The 23435-nt window shown below is 37.5% G+C and overlaps 1 protein-coding gene across 2 annotated transcripts in view; it reads left to right on the plus strand.

The window, feature by feature from the left end:
• The window catches only part of arid5b (AT-rich interaction domain 5B), a 328908-nt gene that overhangs the window by 241771 nt on the left and 63702 nt on the right, over positions 1 to 23435 (plus strand). For both annotated transcript variants that reach the window (XM_061965194.2, XM_072916614.1), the window contains one exon: positions 1774 to 2068. In XM_061965194.2, coding sequence (XP_061821178.2) covers positions 1774 to 2068 — 295 coding nt within the window. The remainder of the gene's footprint in view (positions 1 to 1773; positions 2069 to 23435) is intronic.

The following is a 23435-nucleotide window of genomic DNA, read 5'->3' on the forward strand; positions in this document are numbered from 1 at the left end:
TTTCTTGCATTTTTACAGAATTGCTATGTAGGAAATGTCTTCCAAAGCATCTTAAAGGCTTACTGAAACCCACTACTACCGACCACGCAGTCTGATAGTTTATATATCAATGATGAAATCTTAACATTGCAACACATGCCAATACGGCCGGGTTAGCTTATTAAAGTGCAATTTTAAATTTTGCGCGAAATATCCTGCTGAAAACGTCTCGGTATGATGACGTCAGCGCGTGAGGTCACGGATTGTAGAGGACATTTTGGGACAGCATGGTGGCCAGCTATTAAGTCGTCTGTTTTCATCGCAAAATTCCACATTATTCTGGACATCTGTGTTGGTGAATCTTTTGCAATTTGTTCAATGAACAATGGAGACAGCAAAGAAGAAAGCTGTAGGTGGGAAGCGGTGTATTGCGGCAGGTGTTGTGCCGGATAGCGCACCCCCGCCGTAGAATGCACCCCTTGACTGTTGTGCCGGATAACACAGTCGGTATTTCATTGTTTACATTCTCGGAAGATGACAGTCAAGCTTTACCATTGGCCTGTGGAGAACTGGGACAACAGAGACTCTTACCAGGAGGACTTTGAGTTGGATGCGCAGACGCGGTACCGTGAGTACGCATGCAGCTGCGGCTTCCAAACATTTGATCGCTTGCCCGTACGTGCGTGCCGCTATGTGCATGTCACGTACGTAACTTTGGGGAAATATATGTGCTGTATGAACTTTGGGGAGGTGAACGGTACTTGGGCTGTGGGATTGAGTGTGTTGTGCAGGTGTTTGAGTTGTATTGGCGGGTTATATGGATGGGAGGGGGGAGGTGTTTGTTATGCGGGATTAATTTGTGACATATTAAATATAAGCCTGGTTGTGTTGTGGCTAATAGAGTATATATATGTCTTGTGTTTATTTACTGTTTTAGTCATTCCCAGCTGAATATCAGGTCCCACCCGCCTCTCACAGCATCTTCCCTATCTGAATCGCTCCCACTGCCCTCTAGTCCTTCACTCTCACTTTCCTCATCCACGAATCTTTCATCCTCGCTCAAATTAATGGGGAAATCGTCGCTTTCTCGGTCCGAATTGCTCTCGCTGCTGGTGGCCATGATTGTAAACAATGTGCAGATGTGAGGAGCTCCACAACCGGTGACGTCACGCACATATCGTCTGCTACTTCCGGTACAGGCAAGACTTTTTTATCAGCGACCAAAAGTTGCGAACTTTATCGTCGATGTTCTCTACTAAATCCTTTCAGCAAAAATATGGCAATATCGCGAAATGATCAAGTATGACACATAGAATGGACCTGCTATCCCTGTTTAAATAAGAAAATCGCATTTCAGTAGGCCTTTTAAAAATGGTAACATCTCTTCAACTTCAGGGTACCCCCTTGTGCCCCAGCTAATATTTCTCAATTCCTCTATTTTTGTTTACTTTGCTGGGATCCCTGTTATTTACAGTATATTTCAGTGTTTCCCACTCCCGCTGTGTTCTAATATTCCGACTCAAGCAAACAGCCGCCCTGAAAAAGCCTTTTTTCCGCAGCTGTTATCCCAATGAGCTTGGACAGCTAAATCAATATTAGCAATTCTGCCTTGAAGCGAGAGTCCAGCTAATCTGCGCTTAATCTGCGATGACAAGAGGAGCCGCTTCATTGGGAATCAATGAGAGGTTACCCCTCCCACACACCCCCGTGGCCCGCCTGCATACTTCTTTGGGCTCCGACCCACACATGAAAGATGAAACAAAAGTTTTAGTTTTTGATGTCCTCTCCCTGCAGGCCAAAGCAAGCTGTAAAACGTTACCCAACGGCAAGATTAGCTCCACCGCCAAACACAAAGCCGGCGGCCTCGGGAAGAAGACGCAGCCCGAGGAGAAGGAGCGACGGAAGGAGGCGGAGGAGAGGAGAGAGAAGGAGGAGGCCAGAGAGGAGGACGAGTTGTCGTCTTCGTCGTCGTCGTCGTTGTCGTCAGAGAGCCGAGAGGATGAGCAGGCCTTCCTCGTGGAACTCTACAAGTACATGAAGGAGAGGGACACGCCCATCGAGAGGATCCCCTTCCTGGGCTTCAAACAGAGTGAGTTCCCTTCCAAATAGTGTTGTCAAATTTTAAGTTTGAGCAAATCCAAGTACCGTATTTTTCGGAGTATAAGTCGCACCTGCCGAAAATGCATAATAAAAAAGGAAAAAAACTTATATAAATCGCACTGGTGCCCGGCCAAACTATGAAAAAAACTGCGACTTATAGTCCGAAAAATACGGTAGTGCATTCAAGTCAAACATTTTTAAAACTCTTCCTGTATGACTTTCTGACAATAACATTTGTGTCGAAATATTGTCGTTTTTTTGTTATTGAGTTGAATTATGCAAGTGATTTCACTGTGATTAATCATGATTAATCCCTATTCAAAAGTGGGACTAATCCATTGCTTCTTAATTATTTGCTGTTACGCCTAAGGAAGAAGAAAACATTCTCCCCCTCCCCCACTGCGACTATAAATAGTATAATTTGTCTTTAAAATTGTTATAAGTACACCTCTGCATAACAATGTATCCTGATTAACAATAAAGAAAACCAGACAAAAGAAAGAAATATAGATCAACTTACAACAAAGAATAACTTTATGAACATTGGTTTTTAGTCTAACATAAACGATTTCAATTGCATCAACTTGCCTGATATTCAAAAACACGTACCGTATTTTTCGGACTATAAGTCGCAGTTTTTTTCATCGTTTGGCCGGGGGTGCGACTTATACTCAGGAGCGACTTATGTGTGAAATTATTAACACATTACCATAAAATATCAAATAATATTATTTAGCTCATTCACGTAAGAGACTAGACGTATAAGATTTCATGGGATTTAGCGATTAGAAGTGACAGATTGTTTGGTAAACGTATAGCATGTTCTATATGTTATAGTTATTTGAATGACTCTTACCATAATATGTTACGTTAACATACCAGGCACGTTCTCAGTTGGTTATTTATGCCTCATATAACGTACACTTATTCAGCCTGTTTTTCACTATTCTTTATTTATTTTAAATTGCCTTCCAAATGTCTATTCTTGGTGTTGGGTTTTATCAAATACATTTCCCCAAAAAATGTGACTTATATATGTTTTTTTCCTTCTTTATTATGCATTTTCAGCCGGTGCGACTTGTACTCCGAAAAAATACGGTATCCTTATTTAATTTAGAAACATTTTTGACCAACTTCAGGCGTTTTATACTGAAAAATAAAATTAAGTAAACTAAATAAATAGTAATACATTCAAATTGATCAGCAACATTAACTCAGGAGCACAATATATAAACTACAACAATTAATAAAACTGTTTGTGCTAATTTAGTTTTGTAAACAAAAACAATGAAGTCATTGATAATGTCAACAATGAGCATGTTTTGTTGTGCACAGCTTTTTGAAGCGGAGTTTGAAGCACGGTACTGCATGATACTGATAAAGCATATTTCCCCAGGGTCATATGCATTGCACTGCGCCACCCTTCACCACCCTCCCACTCCCCAAAAGTGAATTAATCTGATTTAAGAAATGAATTGATTGACAACACTACTTCCTAAACAAGCCAGTGCTCAGTGTCCTCCTTCAAGTAGGCAGCGCCATTTGGGACTTCCAGGCCCTTAACCTGAGAGGTTTTGAGGCCCCCATACCCTGATTTTGCAGAGTGTCATTACAAAAAGTGTAATATTTAGGTAGTCTACATCACAAAAAGCCATTTTTTCTTTCAGTTCATACAACAGCCAGTTTTCCCTCTTTGATCCAGAAAAGCATTACTGTATTTTCCGGACTATAGAGCGCACCTACGTATATACAAGATACACTCACTAAATTTTATAGAAAAAATATATTTTCCATGTATTAGCCGCACCAGACTATAAGCCGCAGGTGTATATTTTTGTTGTGAAATTAGTTATTTATAGAGATGTCCGATAAATGCTTTAAAATGTAATATCGGAAATTATCGGTATCATTTATTTATTTCAAAAAGTAAAATTAATGACTTTTTAAAACGCCGCTGTACGGAGCGGTACACGGACGTAGGGAGAAATAAAGAGCAGTCGCGTCTACCAGTCAGCAGCCTGTCCCCTCTCCCCTCTCAGCTCTCCCCTCTCCCACACACAACACAGAAGTTGCAGCACGACTGCAGCATGAGAGGTTTACTGGCGACGCTTGATGATCTCATCAAATCGCCGCGAGCAGAGCATAACAACAACAAGAGTGTGTTGTTGCCGGTGCTGTAGCCGTGGCTAACAAGCGAGCTCGCTCGGTGACTGACTAACGACACCATGTCTATGGTTTGGTATTATTTTAAAGTGTGTCTGACTGATAAAAAACTGGCAATTTGCAATGACTGCAAAAAGTTGGTTATGCGAGGAGGAACCAAGACGTCTTCCTTTTAATACGAGCAATTTGATCTCCCACCTCTTCAAGAATCATAAGGAGATACACGATGAATACAAGCGGAAGATGGATGAAAAGCAAACGTAGTACCACACAGTTGTCGCTTAAAGACTACGCCGAGAAAAAACAAAAATACAACAAAAACCACCCCAAGGCGAAAGCCCACGTTGTGGTTAATAAAAGAAGAACACCATTACCTAGTTTATGTTACCATTAGTGGTTTAACATAACAATACACATGCATGTTTTACGTACATACGTAGTTACGTCATTTTATCCTAGAAGCCGTAAGAGGGCAGAATATAACATAGGAAAGTTAGCGCCCTCTAGACATGTAAATGTATAGACATGTAAATGTATAAACAGCCCCTTTAACTAACAATAAAAACATACAATAATAGCATCAAATTATGAGCATATTATTATAGCCTCTGTGCCTACAAGTGTTGCCAACTCTGTGAAAAATAAACAACTTGTCGGCAGAGCCAGTCTTTTCCCCTTTTATATTTCTGTGAAACAATTTTAGCACTATTTAACTCAAACCAAGATTTATTGAAATGCATGTTTTGGATTATTAAGAATACATGATAAACAAATTGTGGAATATATGATTAGTGTAAAACAACTAAATTAAAAATAAAGTAACCTTCAGTCAGCCCCTATCCCCTAATTCATATTTTACCAGTGACGTCACACCAAGCTGCTACACAAAAATCGGGACCTTTTAGGAGTTGTGGCGGCACAACTCCTAAAAGGTCCCGATTTTTAACGAAATGTTCACAAAAAAAAGCACATTGGAAGAGTGTTTTTCAAAATCTTGCATTGATACTGGAATTGAGACAGTTTATAACTTATGTAGCTTTAATGCAAATGAGCAGTGTTTGTCTCTAAGAAGCGCTATCGTGTACTTTATCCACTTTTTACATACACACTATCACTCTGCTCTCGTCCAAAGTAATCGTTGCCAAATATCACATCCAGCAACGTAACACTAAATACACAAAGACACAAACGTTAGCGACACTAGCATAGCTCTAGCAGAACAGTCGACTACTATATCATTACACTTCTTACACAGGGGTATTTACGGGTTTTTTACCACTTAATGTTCACTACTATAATGATCTAAAAAAATGTTGTTGTAATTATATGTCACTGACAACAAATAAGTGAATTAACTTCAACATCGTGCTAGGTTAGCCTTTTGGCTAAAGAAAAACAAAATAAACAACTTACAGCTGTGTGTTGGCAGAACTTCAGGCTGTATTTTAAGATCATTTTCTTAACCATAGGGGGCCGTCAAAAATATCTGTTTCGTACTAAGTTTCGTACTTAATTGTAATACACTTTTCCACCACTTGTGGCAGTAAAGACTATATCAAACACAGGAGCAGAAATAATGTTTTAAGCGCACAAATTAATAAGATTCGTACTTAATTGTAATACACTTTTCCACCACTTGTGGCAGTAATGACTATATCAAACACAGGACCATAAATCATTTTTTAAGCGCACAAATTAATAAGATTTGTACTTAATTGTAATACACTTTTCCACCACTTGTGGCAGTAATGACTATCAAACACAGGAGCATAAATCATTTTTTAAGCGCAAAACTTAATAAGTTCCATACTTAATTGTAATACACTTTTCCACCACGTGTGGCAGTAATGACTATATCAAACACAGGAGCATAAATCATTTTTTTAAGCGCAAAAATTAATATTTTTTGTGCTTAATTGTAATACACTTTTCCACCACTTGTGGCAATAATGACTATATCAAACACAGGAGCATAAATCATTTTTTAAGCGCACAAATTAATAAGAGTTGTACTTAATTGTAATACACTTTTCCACCACTTGTGGCAGTAATGACTATATCAAACAGGAGCATAAATCATTTTTTTAAGCGCAAAATTGAATACGTTTCGTACTTAAGTGTAATACACTTTTCCACCACTTGTGGCAGTAATGACTATATCAAACACAGGAGCATAAATCATTTTTTAAGCGCACAAATTAATAAGATTCGTACTTAATTGTAATATACTTTTTCACCACTTGTGGCAGTAATGACTATATCAAACACAGGAGCATAAATAATGTTTTTAAGCGCAAAAATTAATACGTTTCGTACTTAATTGTAATACACTTTTCCACCACTTGTGGCAGTAATGACTATATCAAACACAGGAGCATAAATCATTTTTTTAAGCGCAAAAATTAATACGTTTCGTACTTAATTGTAATACACTTTTCCACCACATGTGGCAGTAATAACTATATCACACAGGAGCATAAACCTTTTTTTTTAAGCGCAAAAATTAATACGTTTCGTACTTAATTGTAATACACTTTTCCACCACTTGTGGCAGTAATGACTATATCAAACACAGGAGCATAAATATTTTTTTTAAGTGCAAAAATTAATATGTTACGTACTTAATTGTTATACACTTTTCCACCACTTGTGGCAGTAATGACTATATCAAACACAGGAGCATAAATAATTTTTTTAAGCGCAAAAATTAATACGTTTCGTACTTAATTGTAATACACTTTTCCACCACTTGTGGCACTAATGACTATATCAAACACAGGAGCATAAATAATTTTTTTAAGCACAAAAATTGATACGTTTCGTACTTACTTGTAATACACTTTTCCACCACTTGTAGCAGTAATTACTATCAAACACAGGAGCATAAATAATATTTTAAGCTCAAAAATGAATAAGTTCCGTACTTAATTGTAATACACTTTTCCACCACGTGTGGCAGTAATGACTATATCAAACATAGGAGCATAAATCATTTTTTAAGCGCAAAAATTATAAGTGGTGAAACTGTGTTATGATTTACACCTTAATTGTATTGAAACAAATATATTATTAATTTATTTGATTTATTTTAGCACTAGATAATTGTATGTAAATGTCTTTTTCGTCAGTTATTTATGAGTCCCTTCTTTTGCAGTACATTTGATTTGTATTGATTTTGTAATCAGCCTGACCTAAGCCTTGATAATAATATTTGTCATTAACACATATCATTTGACAAGCAAACTGTAAGTAGGTCAGATATAAATATTGAATACGATTAAGATGACTAATTCAGTGTTGTTATTTTCGTGGAAAAGAAGGGCTTTGATGTCAAAAAGGCTAAGGACCCCTGTTTTAAGATGTGCAGCAAAGCCTGCTTTGCCTAAATGTGTGCAATTAAAGCACAAAAAGTTGCCCCAAAGAATGTATATGTACGTCCTCTCAAGAACATCACACGTCTTTGATGGAGATCGGGCACACGTGAACGCCGTAAAGGTCACGACGTGGCGCCTTCAAGGTGCGTCTTGTTTTGCTTGTCATTTGAGCGACCTGGCGGGCTTTTTCCGCTTCTTTGTCAGCTTTCATTCCGCCAGCGAGGATAAGGCATTTGCATTCGCTCCCGAAAAAGATTCATCAAAAGAAGGCGTTTCAAAAGAGCGGCGCGAGACGTGCGCGGAATGGAAAGGCGACACTTTGTATTTGGCTTTAAACTCGTTAGCCGCCGACTGCTGCGTGAAGGTGAGCTGCGGCCGCCGTCATCTGGTGTTAAATAGGTCAACGTGCACGCTTTTTGGCTCTTTCATTTGCCGGTAAAAACCGTGCTACTTCATTGGCAGCGAGCGAACACACCAAAAAAATGAAATGATTCATAAGTCTTATTCTCATCACGAAGAACGATAAAGACGTTGGTTTTAACACAGCAACAGATGGCTGACGGATTCCGCCCTGTTAGCCGGCTCCTTCCCACATCGCAGTGATTTACCTACAAAGGACCCCACGCTGAGTCCCAACACGGACGCTTTATCCCACCTGGTCTTACCCGTGCAGTCATTAAACACTCGCACAGAAGACAGAGTGTCATTTAAGAGAAAAAAACCCTGCTAATGTTGTATTTTTTCTGCTGCTTTAACACACACACATACACACACACACACACACACAGTCCATTTGTTCTCCTGCCTGCCCTGCTTTCATATTGAATTTATACGTGGCCCCCGGGGCTGTATGCATTAAACATGTCAGAGCAGAGCCGCTGATCTGAGGCCCGTCGGCCCCTTAAGTCTGTAATAAGCATGTGTACTTTACAGCGCCCGCTCTAAACCTTTCAAATAACGTGTTGAGCCTCCACGACGGGGCATGTTTAAGTTATTATTTTTCACCATGGCTCTATTAGAGCGGCTCGTGTTCATGCTAGGGTCTCGCTATAGCTGTAACTTGATATTTTTTATTTATTTATTTTTTTTACCACACGGAAACCCAGTCGCTGTTATTTATTACAGGTTGGGAGAAAAAGAAGTGCTTCAACGACACCATTGAGAATAAGCAGGTGTGGTGTTCGGGTCTGTTGGACCCGTTCTCATTTTTTTATTAAAATTAAAATTATACAATTAATTAATTTTTCAAACTGAGACTCACTGACTTTGGCTCATTTTCTGTGAAGAACATATGTCAGAATACATATTTAATGACCACACACCATACACCCCCCTACACATTTCTATTACATATAAGATGTCCGGGTCCACTGGACCCGGGGCTAATAGAAGTGTGGAAATTGTGTTCTGTGTACCCCACACACACACACACCCACACACAGCAGGCCTAGACAGGAGGAGGACAGAGTGTAGGTACACAGAACATCAGAGGGTCAAATGTGCGAGAAAATGAGAGCAGACAGTGTTGACAAACAATGTTGCAACCTTGTGTGGGAACCGCAGGTGCAGAAACACAAAAGAAGAATCCCTGTGGGATGCAGAAACTGGCAGAGAAATTTTCCGTGCAACGTTCATATTGTTGTTACTCAGCCAGCGTTTGTGGGTCTGATGGACCCGTTGCATTTTGTGGCTTTTAATGCCTCACAATCAGAATCAGAATCAGCTTTATTGTCATTACGCAGGGTAACGAGATTGAGGCCATTCCATACAGTGCGATGTGTGCATGCAAGAAAACAATGTGTAAATATATAAAAATATAAAAAATATAAAAGTGCAAAGAATGGTGTGGAAGAGAACAGTATACTCTCTGTACAATGTACACTCTATACACTATATACAATCAAACACTTTTATGTTAAAATACTGAACAGATGTTTATTGGGTTAAGGTAAACATGTGTTCAGTGTTTTAACATAAAAGTGTTTGATTGTGAGGCATTAAAAGCCACAAAATGCAACGGGTCCATCAGACCCACAAACGATGGCTGAGTAACAACAATATGAACATTACACAAGGGTTAAAGTACTTTTCCCACAAGACTATACAATATATTTGTAGCGTTGGTGGATGGCATAGTGCAGTGATTCTCTAACTGTGTGATTAAAATAGGGTTTTATTTTCCCATATTCAAACACAGTGTTACTGTTTAATATTCCCTTAGATGAAACCTCTGCCTTTTTTTTAATGAGTAGGCCTACCACAATACTGTATTTTAATTTAGTTTTCTGAGGTGTTACTTGGTGAAAAAAGTTTGAGAACCACCCATACAGTACTTATAATAATAATAATTATAATAGATTGTATTCGTAAAAAGCACTTTACATTGAGTAAGCAACTCAAAGTGCTATAGTGTATTAAAAAAAATTAAAATAAAAAGATAATAAAAAATTGATAAGAATAAAAACTGGAACAGCCTAATAGCTAGAACTAGTATACACATATCTAAAAATAAAAAAAAAAGGCTTTTTTAAAAAGAAGGGTTTTTAAGCCTTTTTTAAAAGCATCCACAGTCTGTGGTGCCCTCAGGTGGTAAGGTAGAGCGTTCCACAGACTGGGAGCGGCGGAGCAGAAAGCCCGTTCTCCCATTGTTCGTAGCTTTGTCCTCGGAGGTTGGAGCAGGTTAGCCTGTCAGCCTTATGAGCGTTTTCTTGCTTTATGGGCATGGATCAATCAATCAATCAATGTTTACTTATATAGCCCTAAATCACGAGTGTCTCAAAGGGCTGCACAAGCCACAACGACATCCTCGGCTCAGATCCCACATCAGTGCAAGAAAAAACGCAACCCAATGGGCATGAAAAATGACAACATTACCTTAAGAATACGCCTGTTTGTTCGTCAAGTGCTTGAGGGTGTGACGTCACGGGCAACAAAAGTATCAAAATATGGTACTGTTTGATTTTAAGTGAGCTGGTACCAGGTAGTACTGATGAAATTTTGTCTGTATTGTACGTATAAAGTACCGAATTCGATTCTCATCCCTACTTGCCGCACTGTTGTGTACAATGAACTCGTCAGCACTATTAATGCTGACTGAGCAGTTTGCGCTTTGCCGCTATTACAACATTGGTTCTGTTGCTGTTGTGTTGTAATGATATACTTGTTAATAAACGACCATGTGGTCAAAAACAGCTACTTCCCACTTTATCAAGCACTCCAGAGCATTATTAAATATAAAAAAAAAAATGTTTAAACTTAATTTAAATGTTTTGATTAGGGCTGTCAAAAATAGACTTAGACTTAGACAAACTTTGATGATCCACAAGGGTAATTGTTCCACACAGTAGCTCAGTTACAAAAGACGGAAAGGGTAAGGATGGAAAGGATCGTGCACTAAAAGAACACCTCCAGGCAACTACAACCCTAGACTAACACCCTCCTCCCACCACATCCCACCTCCCCGGATTGTAAATAATCAAATGTAAATAATCACTCTTTCAATATCCATTTCTCAGATTATATAATTGTTGATGACTGAAGTGCTGATATCAACCAAACCTAATCCCCCCGTCCCAACCCCCCGGATTGTAAATAATGTAAATAATTAGTATATATTTATACCATGAATTGATTAACATGGACCCCGACTTAAACAAGTTGAAAAACGTATTCGGGTGTTACCATTTAGTGGTCAATTGTACGGAATATGTACTGTACTGTGCAATCTACTAATAAAAGTCTCAATCAATCAATCAACACAAGGGCACAAAAAGAGGGGGGAAACAAAATGTACAAAGTAGACAAAAAATGTACCATAGTAGCAGTATAACATATATGTAATATTTACATACCGTATTATATACAGTATATAATATATACTGATATATTATTATAATATATTATATTATTATATAATATATACAATACATAACAAATCCCAATGACCATGTATAATATTACAGTATATGTAACAGTTGCAGCACAAATAACGTGTTAACTCACTCATGTGATTAATCACAAAGCATTATCTCATTAATTATGTGTATATGTATATTACGTCACAGTAAACACGGTTTTGTTTTTAAGTTAATTTAAAGTATACAAGGCAGAAATAACCTGTGATTAATCATGATTAATCCAAATTCCAAAGTGTGACTGTCCTGATTAAGAAAATTAATAATTTCACTTCCCTAGTTTTGCTTTTTATGAGTTTCAAATTTCAAGAAGTAACTTCCAATTAATGCCCCGTCCTCTGTACAGTTTAGGTACATACAATTAACTGGCTGTAATTATTAATTAATTAGAGCATTTGTGGTAAATAGGGCTGCAACTAATGATTATTTTAATAGTTGATTAGTCGATTATCTTAACGATTAGTCGACTAGTCGGAAAATAAAGCGTACACATATTTAATGGCTGTAATTTTTCCATCCACTTTTAAATGCAGTTATAATTATGTGCTGACGAACAACAAAGATGACTAATTCATTCATGAATATTTATTTATACTGTAACTGTGCTGCTCTTTCAGCTAAATGATTATTAGAATCTTTTCATTAAAAAGAAAGGAAAGGCAAAGTGCTAAAACAAACAATTAACCTTGTTTATGTATTTTTTTTAAAAACAGTTGCAATAGCAGCAAAGAAAACAGAAAATCTAACTTCCTCAAAAAGAAAAGAAGCATTTTGTGATGTTTAAAAAGCTACACACTGCTATATTGACTATTGATTAACTCTTGTCAGTTTTAGCACTCTAATAAACTCAATGTGTAGAATTATATATTTGATGAATTATTAAAATGTTGGCTGTTTATTAGATTGTATGTTTAATCTTATGAGACCTCCGCATTTGCGCGCGGTTTGCGTTTGTTATTGTGCCTTTTTTTTTTACTGTTTTGCAAATTGACGCCGCTTTAAAAAGTACTTGAATTGATGTAGACAAAGTTTAGCTGGCTGTCTTTGGCTAAAATGGTAGTCAAATCTATTTTCCACACAACTTCGTCTCACACTTGTTAGCCAGCGAGCAAGGCACAAGACATACTAACAAGCTTAGCAAGGCTTAGTCCAGAAGTCCGACATCATGCCTCCGCTTTAAATGCTGGCGTATCACAGATGTACTGCCATAAAAACAATGTAAGCTTTGCAAAATGAGCAAAGTATTTGTGTTTTTTTTTAGAGATGTCCGATATTCCGATATTGTCCAACTCTTAATTACCGGTTATTATTGGTATCAGGACAACGCTACCGCCCACAGAAAGCTGCTTGAAGATGATCAGTAAAACCTAATCTTTGCAACATTTTGACCAAATAACCAGTGGTCCCCAACCACCGGGCCGCGGCCCGGTACCGGTCCGTGGACCGATTGGTACCGGGCCGCACAAGAAATTTAAAAAAATAAAAAAATATATATATATATTTTTTTTTTTACATTTTTTAAAATTAAATCAACATAAAAAACAAAATATATATATTATATATCAATATATATCAATACAGTCTGCAGGGATACAGTCCGTCAGCACACATGATTGTATTTCTTTAGGACAAAAAATAAAAAGATAAAAAAATACAAACAAACAAAAATAAAAATATTTTAACTTTTTTTTCTTTTTTTTTTAATTAAATCAACATAAAAAACACAATATATACATTATATATGAATACAGTCTGCAGGGATACCGTCTGTAAGCACACATGATTGTATTTCTTGATGACAAAAAATAAAGAAATAAAAATAAAAAAACAATTTTTTTATTTTTTTTTTGTTTTAATTTTTTAAAATTAAAGCAACATAAAAAACACAATATATACATTATATATCAATATATATCAATACAGTCTGCAGGGATACAGTCCGTAAGCACACATGATTGTATTTCTTTATGACAAAAAATAAAAAGATTAAAAAAATACAAATTAAAAAAAAAATATATATATATATATATATATATATTTTAATTTTATTTTTTTTAATTTTTTTATTAAATCAACATAAAAAACACAATATATACATTATATATCAATATATATCAATACAGTCTGCAGGGATACAGTCCGTAAGCACACATGATTGTATTTCTTTATGACAAAAAATAAAAAATACAAATACAAATAAAAAAACATTTTTTTATTTTTTTATTTTTTTATTTTTTATTAAATCAACATAAAAAACACAATATATACATTATATATCAATACAGTCTGCAGGGATACAGTCTGTAAGCACACATGATTGTATTTTTTTATGACAAAAAAATAAAAATAAAAATAAAAATAAAAATATTGTCCGTGGGACAAATTTTCAAGCGTTGACCGGTCTGCAGCTACAAAAAGGTTGGGTACCACTGATATAGACCACAAGGAAGTGTTTTAAATGTAGAAAAAAACATCATAATATGACCCCTTTAATGTGCCTTATAATCCAGTGCGCCTTCCATCCATCCATCCATTTTCTACCGCTTGTCCCTTTTGGGGTCGCGGGGGGTGCTGGAGCCTATCTCAGCTGCATTCGGGCGGAAGGCGGGGTACACCCTGGACAAGTCGCCACCTCATCACAGGGCCAACACAGATAGACAGACAACATTCACACACTAGGGCCAATTTTAGTGTTGCCAATCAATTTATCCCCAGGTACGTGTCTTTGGAGGTGGGAGGAAGCCGGAGTACCCGGAGGGAACCCACGCAGTCACGGGGAGAACATGCAAACTCCACACAGAAAGATCCCGAGCCCATGCACTAACCCCTGTACCACCGTGCTGCCCTCCAGTGCGCCTTTTGCATGAAAATAGTTTATAGTGCCAAAAATACGGGACTATATTTCAAGTTTGCAGCTGACTTTTTCTGGCCTGAGCGCGGCCTGTGAAGTGTGTCAAAAATCTTCTCCGAAAGCAATATTTTGACTCTTGACTTTCCATTCCTCGATGTTGAGCTGGAAGCGCAATTGCTTATTTTGAGCCTCGAGTTGGCGTCCGTGTTACGTCTTTCCTCGCCGTGTCACTTACCTGGGAGCGACTCTGCTCTCTGGAGGACGTGTTTAAGAAAGCGGCGAAGACTTGTTCACTTTATCACCAATCAGCGTGCGATTGTGAACATCGCTTCCAATTTGTCTCCCCTCGCGCCGTCTTGTCGTCTTAATTGTCGTCTCCTCGGCTTCCGGTCCTGCATTGTCGGGGGTCTTTTTTTTTTCTTTTTTTTTTTTCTTTTTCCGCACCGTCCTTATCTGCGGCGTAATTGGCCTCTGCAAAACAGAGCGAAGGAATTGCTAATGACAAGACATGTAAGAGGGACGCGTGTTATCTTCACCCCCCCACCGCCCAGCAGGGGGTCCAGTGTGGTAATTACAGCTGATGCATAACAAGCTGGCTAAATAGTCCATCATGCAGTCGGACAACACAATATGCTGCACTTCAATCATCCCTACCTTGCACGCTGCCTTTGTTATTCCAGCCGTGCATTGACAACGGTCGCAGGCAGAGAGGGCAGGGAGAAAAAAAAGGAAAAAAAAATCAATGTTGTCAAACGCGCAGATAGGAAAATGTCATTTTGACAAATGCAAGGCTTTGTGTAAGCACAGATTGAATTTTGATGGATTTCTCCTCTGGGCGAAGGCCTCCCTTTGGTTTTTTTTTTTTTTTGTATTTCTAAGCCCGCCAAAGAGAAATGTTAAAGAATAGAAGCAAACATGTGTTTGGTGTGACACACAAAATACTTCAATATTTGCATCAATCAGAATAAGTGGAGTGGGACGTTTGAGCATATTGCCAAGAATTTGATGCTCCTAACGCAGGAGCGTTACCACTTTTCACACCAGGGGCCCAATATCGAAACATTAAAGTACGTGAGGGGCCACTTACACGCATTTCCCACCTAAAAAATGCTGAGAACATTCCAATGTATTCATGATACATGATATATGATACATATTAGGGATGTCCGATAATGGCTTTTTGCCGATATCCGATATTGTCCAACTCTTTAAAGGGGAACATTATCACAATTTCAGAAGGGTTAAAACCATTAAAAATCAGTTCCCAGTGGCTTATTTTATTTTTCGAAGTTTTTTTCAAAATTTTACCCATCACGCAATATCCCTAAAAAAAGCTTCAAAGTGCCTGATTTTAACCATCGTTATATACACCTGTCCATTTTCCTGTGACGTCACACAGTGATGCCAATACAAACAAGCATAGAACAGTAAGTTATAGCGACATTAGCTCGGATTCAGACTCGGATTTCAGCGGCTTAAGCGATTCAACAGATTACGCATGTATTGAAACGGATGGTTGTAGTGTGGAGGCAGGTAGCGAAAGCGAAATTGAAGAAGAAACTGAAGCTATTGAGCCATATCGGTTTAAACCGTATGCAAGCAAAACCGACGAAAACGACACGACAGCCAGCGACACGGGAGAAAGCGAGGACGAATTCGGCGATCGCCTTCTAACCAACGATTGGTATGTGTTTGGCATTAAAGGAAACTAACAACTATGAACTAGGTTTACAGCATATGAAATACATTTGGCAACAACATGCACTTTTAAAGTGCAGACAGCCCAGTTTTCATCAATTAATATATTCTGTAGACATACCCTCATCCGCTCTCTTTTCCTGAAAGCTGATCTGTCCCGTCCAGTTGGAAATGCATCTGCTTTGAGTGTCGCAGGATATCCACACATTCTTGCCATCTCTGTCGTAGCATAGCTTTCGTCGGTAAAGTGTGCGGAACAAACGTCCAATTTCTTGCCACTTTCGCATCTTTGGGCCACTGGTGCAACTTGAATCCGTCCCTGTTCGTGTTGTTACACCCTCCGACAACACACCGACGAGGCATGATGTCTCCAATGTACGGAAAACAGTCGAAAAAACGGAAAATAACAGAGCTGATTTGACTCGGTGTTTGTAATGTGTTTGAGAAAATGGCGGATTGCTTCTCGATGTGACGTCACGTTGTAACGTCATCGCTCCGAGAGCGAATGATAGAAAGGCGTTTAATTCGCCAAAATTCACCCATTTAGAGTTCGGAAATCGTTTAAAAAATATGTGGTCTTTTTTCTGCAACATCAAGGTATATATTGACGCTTACATAGGTCTGGTGATAATGTTCCCCTTTAATTACCGATACCGATATCAACCGATATATACAGTCGTGGAATTAACACATTATTATGCCTAACTTGGACAACCAGGTATGGTGAAGATAAGGTCCTTTTTTTTTTAAATTAATCAAATAAAATAAAATAAAATAAATAAATGAAAAACATTTTCTTGAATAAAAAAGAAAGTAAAACAATATAAAAACAGTTACATAGAAACTAGTAATTAATGAAAATGAGTAAAATTACCTGTTAAAGGTTAGTACTATTAGTGGACCAGCAGCACGCACAATCATGTGTGCTTACGGACTGTATCCCTTGCAGACTGTATTGATATATATTGATATATAATGTAGGAACCAGAATATTAATAACAGAAAGAAACAACCCTTTTGTGTGAATGAGTGTGCATGGGGGAGGGAGGTTTTTTGGGTTGGTGCACTAATTGGAAGTGTATCTTGTGTTCTTTATGTTGATTTAATAAAAATTAAAAAACGATACCGATAATAAAAAAAACAATACAGCTAATTTCCGATATAGCATTTTAAAGCATTTATCGGCCGATATTATCGGTAGGCCGATATTATCGGACATCTCTAATACATATGCTAATGCAGTGGTTACCAGACTTTTTCCACTGGGGGCCACACACTGAAAAATCAAAGGATGCCAAGAGCTTTTTGATATATATTTTTCAAAACCATCCATCTATACATCCATTTTCTACCGCTTATTCCCTTTGGGGTCGCGGGGGGCGCTGGAGCCTATCTCAGCTACAATCGGGCGGAAGGGGGGGTACACCCTGGACAAGTCGCCACCTCATCGCAGGGGCAACACAGATAGACAGACAACATTCACACTCACATTCACACACTAGGGCCAATTTAGTGTTGCCAATCAACCTATCCCCAGGTGCATGTCTTTGGAGGTGGGAGGAAGCCGGAGTACCCGGAGGGAACCCACGCAGTCACGGGGAGAACATGCAAACTCCACACAGAAAGATCCCGAGCCCGGGATTGAACCCAAGACTACTCAGGACCTTCGTATTGTGAGGCAGATGCACTAACCCCTCTTCCACCGTGCTGCCCTTTTTCAAAACCAATACAATAAATATATTTTTAAAGACAAAAAAAAAAAACTGCCACCATGTCAACTTTGTGTAATTAGCGTCAACATTTCAGCTTTTTTGTTACATTACACCTGTTTACTTTTTAATCCACTTTTTACACTTTGTGTTAGACATGTAAGAATGTAGTTAGTCTTCCAGTAATAGTGATACTTGTAAGAAATGTTGTTTATTTTTCATCCAGTGATACTTGTAAGAAATGCAGTTTATTTGTCCTCTAATGATCCTTTGTAAAAAATGTTGTTTATTTGTCTTCCAGTGATAGCACTACTTGTAAGATATGTAGTTTATTTGTCCTCCCGTGATACTCAGAAGAAATGTAGTTTATTTGTACTACAGTGATTCGTATAAGATGTGTAGTTCATTTGTCCTCCAGTGATATTTCTACTTGTAAAATATGTTGTTTATTTGTCCCACAGTGAAAGTGATGTGTGAGAAATATAATTAATTTGTCCTCCAGTGATATTTATACTTTTGAGATATGTAGTTTATTTGTCATCCAGTGATAGTGATGCTTTTAAGATATGTGGTTTATTTGTCCTCCAGTGATATTGGTACTTGTGAAAATGTAGTTTATATGTCTACTAGTGATTGTGATACCGGAAAGAAATGTAGTCTTTTCCTTTCCACCAATGATATTGATACTTGCAAAAAAAAAAAGTCGTTTATTTGTCCTCCAGTGATAGTGATACTAGTAATGAATATAGTTTATTCTTCTTCCAGTGATAGTGGAAAAAATGTAGAGTATATATATTTTTGAGACATGTAGTTTACTTGTCATCCAGTGATAATGATGCTTTTAAGATGTGTGGTTTATTTGTCCTCCAGTGATATTGTTACTTGTGAAAATGTAGTTTATATGTCCACTAGTGATAGTGATACTGGAAAGAAATTGTAGTCTTTTCTTTTCCCCCAGTGATATTGGTACTTTCAAAAAAAGGAGTTTATTTGTCCTCCAGTGATAGTGATGCTAGTAATGAATATAGTTTATTCTTCTTCCAGTGATACTGTAAAAAAATATATAGTATATATATTTTTGAGACATGTTGTTTACTTGTCATCCAGTGATAATGATGCGTTTAAGATATGTGGTTTATTTGTCCTCCAGTGATATTGTTACGTGTGAAAATGTAGTTTATATGTATATTAGTAATTGTGATACCGGAAAGAAATGTAGTCTTTTCCTTTCCACCAATGATATTGATACTTGCAACAACAACAAAAAAGTTGTTTATTTGTCCTCCAGGATAGTGGTACTAGTAATGAATATAGTTTATTCTTCTTCCAGTGATACTAGAAAAAATATAGAGTATATATACTTTTGAGACATGTAGTTTACTTGTCATCCAGTGATAATGACGCTTTTAAGATATGTGGTTTATTTGTCCTCCAGTGATATTGTTACTTGTGAAAATGTAGTTTATATGTCCACTGGTGATAGTGATACTGGAAAGAAATTGTAGTCTTTTCTTTTCCCCCAGTGATATTGGTACTTTCAAAAAAAGGAGTTTATTTGTCCTCCAGTGATAGTGATACTAGTAATGAATATAGTTTATTCTTCTTCCAGTGATACTGTAAAAAAATATATAGTATATATATTTTTGAGACATGTTGTTTACTTGTCATCCAGTGATAATGATGCGTTTAAGATATGTGGTTTATTTGTCCTCAAGTGATATTGTTACTTGTGAAAATGCAGTTTATATGTCCACTGGTGATAGTGATACTGGAAAGAAATTGTAGTCTTTTCTTTTCCCCCAGTGATATTTGTACTTTCAGAAAAAGGAGTTTATTTGTCCTCCAGTGATAGTGGTACTAGTAATGAATATAGTTGATTCTTCTTCCAGTGATACTGGAAAAAATATAGAGTATATATACTTTTGAGACATGTAGTTTACTTGTCATCCAGTGATAATGACGCTTTTAAGATATGTAGTTTATTTGTCCGCCAGTGATATTGTTACTTGTGAAAATGTAGTTTATATGTCCACTAGTGATAGTGATACTGGAAAGAAGGTGTAGTCTTTTCTTTTCCCCCAGTGATATTGATACTTGCAAAAAAAAGGAGTTTATTTGTCCTCCAGTGATAGTGATACTAGTAATGAATATAGTTTATTCTTCTTCCGGTGATACTGTAAAAAATATATAGTACATATATTTTTGAGATATGTAGTTTACTTGTCATCCAGTGATAATGATGCTTTTAAGATATGTGGTTTATTTGTCCTCCAGTGATATTGCTACTTGTGAAAATGTAGTTTATATGTCCATAGTGATAGTGATACTGGAAATAAGTTGTAGTCTTTTCTTTTCCCCCAGTGATATTGCTACTTGCAAAAAAAGGAGTTTATTTGTATTACTAGTAAGAAATATATGTTATTTGTCTTCCAGTAATACTGGAAAGAAATGTAGTTAATTGGTCCTCCAGTGATAGTGATACTAGAAATAAATGTTATTTGGTCCTCCAGTGATAGTGTGACTTGCAAAAATGTAGTTTATTTGCCACCCTGAAGGCGAGAATTAGTTACTTTGATGTGGCTTCACACTGTGTATAGACATACTTTAGCTAAGTATGTCAATAGTAAAAACAACACATTGAGTCATTTTCATGGTCAATAAAATTGATTGCGTAATAGCAGCAACAATGCTATTTGTGTCTTTGTCAGTGGTTGCACCAATCCTCTAAATTCATCTACTTGGCGTGAAGGCGGCAAAAGAGCTGCTTTCCATTTAGCCGATACGGCAATATGTCATTTCCACATTCCTTTGGCGTGTTCCAATAAAGTCGACACCCATCATCAGCGCTGCGGCTGTTGTACTTCAACTGTTTGCGGGCGCTTTTTGAAACTTCAGCTCTCCACCTGGCCTCGTTTCAAAGGGAAATCGTGTACTCTTTTCTTAAATTTTCGGGATTGTCTTCGTCACCCTGCAATTACATCCAGACTGAGCACCACATCATTTCACTTTATTTGACAACTTTAGAGGAATAACGCAGTCGTGTTATTCCATTACGCCTCACAAACTAGAGTCTCTTCTTTCATCCATGGTCCTTGGTGTGGTTGAAAGCAAAGACGTCCAAATGGCACAAATAAAACCAGCTTCACTTCACTTCAGCTCAAATGTAAACACAGTAAACCCTTTAAGGCCCAAAACCATCCTTTGCAACTAGACCTCAGAGTTGTGGGAAAACTATTTGGATGGACTGTCACCATCATTAAACCTTTATCAACACGACAGGCAATGTTTTAAACACCATGTTTAGCAATAAAAACTCTCATTCAAGTGTAAAAAGTATTTGTGCATCAAAATAATGCTTAGTATTATCTTTAATGGTCAACAAAGTAATGTTACGATAATACGTATTTTGTGAGTTGCATTCCTAATTGTGTAAAAATAAGTTCACAACTTGTAATCGTGCATCAAAATAATGATGTAAATATAAACAGAATACAATGATTTGCAAATTCTTTTCAACCCATATTCAGTTGAATGCACTACAAAGACAACATATTTGATGTTCAAACTCATAAACTTTTTTTTTTTTCAAATAATAATTAACTTAGAATTTCATGGCTGCAACACGTGCCAAAGTAGTTGGGAAAGGGCATGTTCACCACTGTGTTACATGGCCTTTCCTTTTAACAACACTCAGTAAACGTTTGGGAACTGAGGAGACACATTTTTTAAGCTTCTCAGGTGGAATTCTTTCCCATTCTTGCTTGATGTACAGCTTAAGTTGTTCAACAGTCCGGGGGTCTCTGTTGTGGTATTTTAGGCTTCATAATGCGTCACACATTTTCAATGGGAGACAGGTCTGGACTACAGGCAGGACAGTATAGTACCCGCACTCTTTTACTATGACGCCACGTTGATGTAACACGTGGCTTGGCATTGTCTTGCTGAAATAAGCAGGGGCGTCCATGGTAACGTTGCTTGGATGGCAACATATGTTGCTCCAAAACCTGTATGTACTTTTCAGCATTAATGGCGCCTTCACAGATGTGTACCGGTAAGTTACCCATGTCTTGGGCACTAATACACCCCCATACCATCACAGATGCTGCCTTTTCAACTTTGCGCCTATAACAATCCGGATGGTTCTTTTCCTCTTTGGTCCGGAGGACACGACGTCCACAGTTTCCAAAAACAATTTGAAATGTGGACTCATCAGACCACAGAACACTTTTCCACTTTGTATCAGTCCATCTTAGATGAGCTCAGGCCTAGCGAAGCCGACGGCGTTTCTGGGTGTTGTTGATAAACGGTTTTCGCCTTGCATAGGAGAGTTTTAACTTGCACTTACAGATGTAGCGACCAACTGTAGTTACTGACAGTGGGTTTCTGAAGTGTTCCTGAGCCCATGTGGTGATATCCTTTACACACTGATGTCGCTTGTTGATGCAGTACAGCCGGAGGGATCGAAGGTCACAGGCTTAGCTGCTTACGTGCAGCGATTTCTCCAGATTCTCTGAACCCTTTGATGATATTACGGACCGTAGATGATGAAATCCCTAAATTCCTTGCAATAGCTGGTTGAGAAAGGTTTTTCTTAAACTGTTCAACAATTTGCTCACACATTTGTTGACAAAGTGGTGACCCTCGCCCCGTCCTTGATTGTGAATGACTGAGCATTTCATGGAATCTACTTTCATACACTTTCATACCCAATCATGGCACCCACCTGTTCCCAATTTGCCTGTTCACCTGTGGGATGTTCCAAATAAGTGTTTGATGAGCATTCCTCAACTTTATCAGTATTTATTGACACCTTTCCCAACTTCTTTGTCACGTGTTGCTGGCATCAAATTCTAAAGTTAATGATTATTTGCAAAAAAAAAATGTTTATCAGTTTGAACATCAAATATGTTGTCTTTGTAGCATATTCAACTGAATATGGGTTGAAAATGATTTGCAAATCATTGTATTCCGTTTATATTTACATCTAACACAATTTCCCAACTCATATGGAAACGGGGTTTGTACGATGTGAAGTGAAGTGAATTCTATTTATATAGCTCTTTTCTCTAGTGACTCAAAGCGCTTCTGCATAGTGAAACCCAATATCTAAGTTACATTTAAACCAGTGTGGGTGGCACCTGCCACAACGGCAGTGACTAGGATGGCAGAAGCGTGGATCGAACCCGGAACCCTCAAGTTGCTGGCACGGCCACTCTACCAACCGAGCTATACCACCCCGATGATAATGCATAATATGTAATATGTGCATAATACAAAGGAGATTTGTGGTCCTGGTTGTCTTACAAGTGTAAAAAGAAGTTCAAAACTTGTAATTGTGCTTCAAAGTAATGCTTAATATTACATTTATTGGTGAATAAATAATAATATAGTGCATAATGTTATAATATTATGCATTACAAGTGTAAAAAAAAATAGTTCACAACTTCTAATTGTGCTTCAAAATAATGCTTAGTGATGCCTCTGTTGGTTAATAAATAATATTATAAATATTGAATATGTACATAATACAAGGGTGATTTGTGTTCCTGGTTGTCCCACAAGTGTAAAAAGAAGTTTGCCACTTGTAACTGTGTATCAAAATAATGCTTAGTATTACGTTTATTGGTGAATAAATACAATTACAATG

The sequence above is a fragment of the Nerophis lumbriciformis genome, linkage group LG02, assembly GCF_033978685.3.
Source record: "Nerophis lumbriciformis linkage group LG02, RoL_Nlum_v2.1, whole genome shotgun sequence".
In the NCBI taxonomy this organism is placed as follows: domain Eukaryota; kingdom Metazoa; phylum Chordata; class Actinopteri; order Syngnathiformes; family Syngnathidae; genus Nerophis; species Nerophis lumbriciformis.